This window comes from Pediculus humanus, genomic scaffold, assembly GCF_000006295.1.
Source record: "Pediculus humanus corporis 1103172107500 genomic scaffold, whole genome shotgun sequence".
NCBI classification, from domain to species: Eukaryota; Metazoa; Arthropoda; class Insecta; order Psocodea; family Pediculidae; genus Pediculus; species Pediculus humanus.
The window spans coordinates 87,533-94,889 of record NW_002987116.1 but is presented as its reverse complement, the minus strand read 5'-3'; the positions used below and the strand labels follow the sequence as shown (position 1 = coordinate 94,889).

At 25.4% G+C, this 7,357-nt stretch overlaps 3 protein-coding genes across 3 annotated transcripts; 1 reads left to right on the top strand and 2 right to left on the bottom strand.

The window, feature by feature from the left end:
• Nucleotides 1–3,760: 3,760 nt before the first annotated feature.
• Nucleotides 3,761–4,255, bottom strand: Phum_PHUM155190 (uncharacterized protein; the record flags this gene model as incomplete). The annotated part of the gene is made up of 2 exons (XM_002424783.1): nt 3,761–3,780; nt 3,859–4,255. The coding sequence occupies 2 exons, from the start codon at nt 4,253–4,255 to the stop codon at nt 3,761–3,763; spliced, it is 417 nt and encodes a 138-aa protein (XP_002424828.1).
• Nucleotides 4,256–4,671: 416 nt separating this feature from the next.
• Phum_PHUM155180 (uncharacterized protein) lies at nt 4,672–5,235 on the top strand (the record flags this gene model as incomplete). The annotated part of the gene is made up of 2 exons (XM_002424782.1): nt 4,672–4,744; nt 4,898–5,235. 2 exons carry the CDS (start codon nt 4,672–4,674, stop codon nt 5,233–5,235), a joined length of 411 nt encoding a protein of 136 aa, XP_002424827.1.
• A 573-nt stretch (nt 5,236–5,808) lies between these two features.
• Nucleotides 5,809–7,303, bottom strand: Phum_PHUM155170 (uncharacterized protein; the record flags this gene model as incomplete). The annotated part of the gene is made up of 3 exons (XM_002424781.1): nt 5,809–6,710; nt 6,792–6,959; nt 7,048–7,303. 3 exons carry the CDS (start codon nt 7,301–7,303, stop codon nt 5,809–5,811), a joined length of 1,326 nt encoding a protein of 441 aa, XP_002424826.1.
• Nucleotides 7,304–7,357: the final 54 nt, after the last annotated feature.

Sequence of the window (7,357 nt, the reverse complement as noted above, 5' to 3'; positions counted from 1 at the left end):
TTCGCACCGCCTCGTTTTTCGCAAGGTGGTTGTAAAATAAGGCAAACAATCCCCCCCCCCACTCCCTCCCCCCCCCCCGTGATAATTCGAAATTTGTCAAAGTCAAACGATTTTTCACCTCGCGAACAAAAAAAAAAAAAAAAAAAAATAATAATAATAATAATAATAATTTTTTTTCATTATTTTCCTAAAAAAAAAATTTTCCAAAGAGGAAAAATCATTTTGTAAATGACATTTATTATTATTATTATTATAACAACAACAATATAAAATCCTATTTACCAAAAAATAAAATGGAAAACAATTTAAAATCAACTTACCCCCACCAAAAAACTAATAATAATAATAATAATAACCGCGTAAATGTATTAAATAACTAAATCATCCAACACTTTTAACAACTTTTCTATTTTTTTTTGTCACTTTGTATACGCACAACAACTGCTCGAACTAGGTATCGAACGTCGGAAAAATGGAAAAATCTTACGTGGAAAAATTTCGAGAAAAAAAGAAAATGAAAGAAAAAAAATTCAATCAATCAATCACCTCAGATAACCCGAAGAAGAAGATGAAGAAGAGCTTTAACCCGAATAAATAATTTTTTAATAAAAAATTATTTAATAATAATAACAAACAAATAAATAAATAAATAAATTTTTTATACCGAAACCATCGTTAATACGAGATTATACATTTTATATTGCATCCTTTCACACGGATCCGTAGGTAAATAATGACGATGTGAATGCGTGCGAGAGAGGAAACGAGCGAGCGAGCAAGCGAGCGAAAATGTAAGAACTTGAGTGAATGATTTTTTTTTTTTTTTTTAATAGAGATAAAATGATCTAAAGTGAAAATTTTTTTTTTTTTTTTTGTTTTGTTATCACGACCGAGCTTTCACTTAAAAACAAGAAGTAAAAAACTATTTCACGATATTATTATTATTATTACTACTAACATTCATTCAAAAAAAAACAAAAACGAGTTTATTTGGTAATTTAATGCACACACACACGTAATATGAAAAAGTTCATAAACAAATTTACACACAAACATACTACTGTCGTATGCATATTACGCATTATTTGTTTTAAACAAAAATCAATCAATCGATCAATATTTACAATACAATTTCAATGAATCAAATATCAATTATCATCATTTATTGTCATTCATTTCTTTTGCATTCATCGAACCATCCATTTTTTAGCAAATCATTCGAATAAAAAAAATTTTCATGTTTGTAAAAAAAATTATTCGATTAATTTTAAATAATGTTATTGTGTAAACATGACAGACAGGTGTGTGTGTGTGTGTGTGTGTTATTTTAGGTGTAAAATTGTACACACACACACACAAAATCGAATGACAATAAATAAATGTTATTACATGATTTTCTTTCTTTCTTTCGAATAGTAATAATAATAATACTAATAACTTTTTCGTTTGTTTGTGTGTTCAAGATGAAAACGAAATCAAATCAATTTTGTCATAATCTTATCATGAATCGATTGTCGCAAGAGATAAATAATGATAATAAATATATATAAAAAAAAAATTAAACTCCCCCTTTTTTCAATTAATTCCCAACATATCATCAGAATGAATTTTCCCACTTTTGATTATTATTTTTTCACCTAAAACAAAAAAAAAAAAAAAAAATTAAAATTAATCGATTATAGTAACAAAAATTTTTTTAAATTTTCTGTTAGTTCTATTTTATATTAAAGTTGTTTTAAAAAAAAAAAAAAAAAAAAAACCTGCGGCGCAAGCTTACAATTACCAAATCAAAATTCATCATAAAAATTTTATGTGCAAATGATACAGAAAAAAAACACACAGACACACACACACACACAACACACGACAAGAATAAAAAGTAATAATCGTTTAAATCAATGTCTAATTAAATTAAATTAAATTAAATTATTAACAGTTTTGTTTCTCTCTCTCTCTCTCTCTCTCTCTCTCTCTCTCTCTCTCTCTTTTTGATAATAAAATCAATACAATCGAATATGATTACGATTGATATTTTTTTTTTGTGAATGTTTTTTCTCGTACACAAACATCATGTACACACACATGACGATTAAGTAAATGGAAAAAAAATTTAATTTAATTTAATTTAATTTAAATAATTGATAATTGTCCTTAACAAAATTCAATATTTGGTAAAAAAAACAACAACAACAACAATTTAAACAAATAACATATAAAAAAACTAAAAGTGGAACAACAACGAAAAAAAAACTTAATGGCCTCGATAAATAAATTTCACAAAAAAATTTCATGCAAGTATTTAAATTATTTAAATTAAACAACACAACAACATATGTTTGATTGATGTAAATATAAATTTACAATTACATATGATACACACGCACACACACACACACACACACACACGATAAATATTATTTAAAAAACAAATTTCAATTTAATAATAATAATAATAATAATAATAATTTAAAACATATAATTTTTTATGTGTGTGTATACATAGTAATAAAAGATGTTTTTTTTTTTTTTTTTACTATAATAAATAAACTTATTCCATTGAACCTTGAACCAAGTTAATTTAATTAAATTAAAAAAAAATAAATAATAATAATAATAATGAATACGTTTTAAGGTGTTAATTAATAGAGAGAGAGAGAGAGAAAATGTATTTAAAATATAATTTTTAACATCCACAAGTGTGGATGAATATAAGATTATTATTATTATTATTATTATTTCTAAAAGGTAAAAACTGATAATAATCAAGCATGCGTGTGTGTGTGTGTGTGTGTGTGTTAAATAATAATGATAATTATTACACGATACAAAACTTTTTTAATTAATATATAAATAACTCTATCTTTTTATTTAATAATACGTACGTTAACAACAAGACGATTTTTTTCCAACAATAATAATAATTTTTTTTAACAAAAAAAATTAATTCATAATAATAATAATAATAATAATGATAAAAATTATTCGTAAAAAAGAGAGGAGAGAACAAAATAAAAAAAAAAAAAAGAAAATAAATAAATAAAAAAAAATGGGGGGGGAGGAGGAGAAAAAAAAAAAAAAGAAAAAAAAAAGTCCTTCTTTTTTACTCTGTCTCTCTCTTTATGTATAATTAATATACGATAAATTACTACTACGACTACAACTACTATTAAACCACCAAAATATTAAACGGCCATTATTATTTACGTTACCAACATTTGAAAAAAATAAATAAATAAATAAGTTAAAAAGTTAAAATCATAGAGATAAAAAACCGTTTTTAAACTTATGGTAATATTATTATTTTGTTGTATTCGCTTACATTTTAAATTTCCTTTTTTTAACGTTCGTTATTTCCCCCTCTGCCCCCCTTTTTTACTTTTGATTATTTTACGTAATAAAAATTTACCTTTTTAATTCGTTACGATAAGTTTAAAATATAAATAGTAATAATAAATCTACGATAAAAAAAAACAACAAACGTACTTATTATTATTATTATTTTTTCATTAAAATAAAGAAACCGTGTGAAAATTTTAATTAATTAAATTACATAAAATTTAACGTATTTAAAACAAATAAAAAAAAATAACGATTTTTTAAATAATAACCGTCAGTTACGAATGAAAACGTTTAACTGATTGTATATAAGACGATAATGTTTGTTACTGCGTTGTATGTATTAGTACGAACAAACAACGCATGAATTGCATATAAAAACCGTTTGAAATAATAATAATAATAATAATAATAATAATACTAACTACATTCCCATACTACTTTCTCGTTAAATAAATGTAAAATTATTATTATTATGTAAAATAATTTATAGTTTGTGTCTTTTTACACAGAAAAAACCACCTAATATAACGTAAAATAAACCGACGCATAAAATTGTTATTTCGTAAACAATTTCCGTTGTTGAAAATCTTTTACTACTCGAAAACATTCTGCATTCGCTTTGAAATTGTGTAAAATAAATAATTCCGCTTGTCAATAATAAAAATCCGTGTATGAAATATGTTAGCGTGTAAAAAACCCAATTGGCATTTTCGAATATTATCCACGTTATCAGTGTAGAAAATTCAAACGTTATCAAAGACATGAAAACTCCGATGTTGTTAAAATACGGCCATAACGTTTTCAAACAAAATTTTGGCCAATTTTGAGTTAATGACATGCTTCCGACTAACGTTATTAAACAAATGAGTAACATCAATCTAATTAAAAATATGTAATTACGACAAAACGCACCCATGGGTATTCCATCTTCGACGTATTTCATTATTATTATTATTATTATTACTATTAATTTCTCTCTCTCTCTCTTTCTAAAAAAATATATATGTATAAATTATTAAAAAAAATAAAATATAAAAAAATAAAAAATAAAATAAAAAATAAAATAAAATAAATAAATAAATAAACTGATAATTTGTTTTCCCTCCCCCCTATCACCCCCTATTCGGACATGTTTGTTTGTTTTGCTACAAATAATATTTGTTTATATATATATATATTAACGGCAGCAAAATTTGCTACTACTATTATTATCATAGTTTATTTAATTTTTTTTTGTATTTTATTTTTTATTTTTATATACATATACATATATCGATAATCGATAATCGATAACGTCGACTTAATAATAATAATAATGAGTATTATAGTAAAATGTCGACGGACAGACGCGAAACAATCGGATTCCTTGCAAATAATAAAGAATTTCAAGTTTACGGATTCAGTTGTCTCATGTTCACAATTTTTTTTTTAACATTTAATTTTATTGATTTATGGAATAATATAAATATGTATTTTCCAATTATGACGGTCTCTCTCATTGCCGGTAATTACATAATCACACTTTCCTTTGTCATTTTTTTCCTATCGTGGATTTTAGTCGATCAAATATCTTGGCTTTCGAGAGCGTTGATACTATTGACGGCGGGTACGAATTTGGTTGTTAGCGGATTGATGATAATATTATTTTTACCATACGAAGAAAGGGATGCGGCTGAAAAAATGTCAAATCCCTATGATAATGATAATGGTACCATGTATAACAATGATAGTTCAGACTTTGACGACACCATTTTCAATGATTTCGAACAGATGAACGAATCCACATTATCAATGTCTTGGATATACGTTTTGCTTTACATAAACGTTTTCCAGGGTCTCTACTGTTTGATTGTTGGAATTTGTTTATTTTTCGTTCTCGATAGTTATAATGCGTGATCCGATTTATGTTTTCCAATCGATCATTATTGATTATTAATAAATATACATATATATAAACACATTACATAAATAAAATTTTTTTTGCCTCTTATAAAGATAAGATATTACGTTTAAATTTTAAATACCTTTAAATATTTTATTATTATTATTATTATTATTATTATTATTATTATTATTATTATTTCGATTTGGTAACGTTTGACCATATTTTAATGACGATGATTTACTTATTTTAATGTAAAAATATTTACAAAAATATATTTTAATTGTAATTACCTCCTAACTTTCATAATAATAATAATAATAATAATAAAACCGACATTTTTCTTCTCTAGATAAAAGGCAATTACAATTTAATTTACTTTTTTTTCTATATAGCTATACGAACACGCACACGCACATCCACACACATTTATACATTAAAAGAAATTTGTAATAGTTTAAAAAAACCCGGGAAATTCCTTTCCCTGACAGTAAACAATAATAATAATAATGATTGTAATTAAATATTATTATTGTTTTCAAGTTGTCGAGAGAGAAGAAAAAAAATAAAAAAATAAAAAGTTACCACTAACTTGGATTTGAGAATATCCAACTCTGTTGTGGATTATTATTATTATTATTAAAATTCATTGAATAATCTAATCTGAAAGCATCTTCCGACGTGGAATACGAACATGTTTCTCTCGTTAATATTAATTTATCATCTTCTCCTCCTTCCAATTGCGTATATGTCATGTTATTCTTATTTGTTTTTACATCCGCGTTGACTTGAACGTTAATATTAACGCCTGTGTGCATTGGCACATTTTTAATCAAATCGTCCATTTTTTTATCGTTGTTACAGTCTTTTTCGTAAATTATATCATTTATTTGTTTATCACACGTGAAATATATTTGCGACGGTGATTCATCGTATTCGTGAGAAGATTGTTTCAACAAAATTTGCTTGTTAGGATTTCCCACGAGGTCGAGATTCGATGGAGTCGACACTTTACCAAAATCTATATGAAAATCAGTGTGAAATATTTTTCTATATCTGTATTCGCAAACAGGTTCGAGTCCTTTCAATGTCATTTCATCCCTATAAGATCGATACATTGTTCTTATGTTAAGAGTTCCTGGTAATATTTCGACTTTTTTCGACTTTCTCTTGCCAAAGTAACCAGCTTTTTCTCTTATGGAATCGATATGTTTTCGAACCATTGCAATTTTTTCAATGGGAATTTTATTAACTTTGTTACTGTGTCTCCCTCTCTCGTCGAATCCGGTATTTCCTATTTCTTGTTTTTTTTTCAACAATCTATCCAGTCTGCCATTACTGATTGAGTGAATGTTTAAAAATGCTTGCTTGCATACTTCAGTGTCGACACCATTCACTGTCACATGAAAATTTCGACTGAAAAATCTTCTGCTCGGAATTCCATCTTTTTTGTAACAATGTTTGGGCAAGAAAATTCTCACACATCCGGCTGAAATGTTAATGTAAACCTTATATAGAGCACACAAAACAACAAAACAAATTTAATAAAGTTTACAAGTTTTATTTGTACCAATGTATGCATTTTGTAAAGCGTGATCTCCGAGTTTCCAAAAATTTTTAAATATTTTTTCACACGAATCTAAGCCGATTTTTAAAAAGCATTTTTCTTTGCATGTGCATGGAGGTCCTAATTTTTTTTTTTCGCAAATTTTACCGTTTGCCGTAATATACTCTAAACCTAAAAAAGAAAAAGAAAAATTATTTATGTAAAAATTACATTCATGTAATGTACGTAACGTAAACATTACAAAAAAAAAAGACTTTACCCTTGTTTTTATTTCTTTTTCTGACATTTTGTTTCCAATTTTCGGGATTTCTTTTCCGTAATTTTTGCTTAACATCACTTTTGCTAACATTTTCCGTCGATAAATTTTCCCTTTCGTTCAAATCATTTTTAAAAAATGATACGTTATTATCTGTAATTTTAATGACGTCAGAAGAAGAAAATTTGGGAATCAAATCAAATAATTTAGTTTCGGAAATATTGTATAAATCAGGATGAGATTGATTACATATATCCATTATCCCATTTAAAAATTAGTAAACAATTTAAATTTGTATATAATGTAAAACATT